This window comes from Apaloderma vittatum, unplaced genomic scaffold (assembly GCF_000703405.1).
Source record: "Apaloderma vittatum isolate BGI_N311 unplaced genomic scaffold, ASM70340v1 scaffold14060, whole genome shotgun sequence".
NCBI classification, from domain to species: domain Eukaryota; kingdom Metazoa; phylum Chordata; class Aves; order Trogoniformes; family Trogonidae; genus Apaloderma; species Apaloderma vittatum.
The window spans coordinates 27,522-27,759 of record NW_009696312.1 but is presented as its reverse complement, the minus strand read 5'-3'; the positions used below and the strand labels follow the sequence as shown (position 1 = coordinate 27,759).

At 67.2% G+C, this 238-nt stretch overlaps 1 protein-coding gene across 1 annotated transcript in view; it reads right to left on the bottom strand.

Annotated features, from left to right (window-relative positions):
• The window catches only part of KIRREL3 (kin of IRRE like 3 (Drosophila)), a gene marked incomplete at its 5' end in the record, with an annotated part of 12,365 nt that overhangs the window by 218 nt on the left and 11,909 nt on the right, over positions 1-238 (bottom strand). The window contains one exon of the mRNA XM_009874420.1: positions 4-219. Coding sequence (XP_009872722.1) covers positions 4-219 — 216 coding nt within the window. The remainder of the gene's footprint in view (positions 1-3; positions 220-238) is intronic.

Sequence of the window (238 nt, the reverse complement as noted above, 5' to 3'; positions counted from 1 at the left end):
GAGGGAGCGGCTGCCCATGCCCAGCAGGAAGCGCTGGCTGTAGTCGTAGAGGCGGCTCTGCCCGCTCAAGGTGCTGTAGATGTTGGTGAAGGACATGCCCGTGGGCACCCGGTGCTTGCCGGTGGGACGCAGGTCGGCCGGGCAGCCCGACAGGGAGATGGTGGGCGTGGAGTGGTGCTCCTTGAAGGTGTTCACGCTGTAGTAGCCGTTGGTGGGGTCCTGCGGGGGGAGGAGGGGA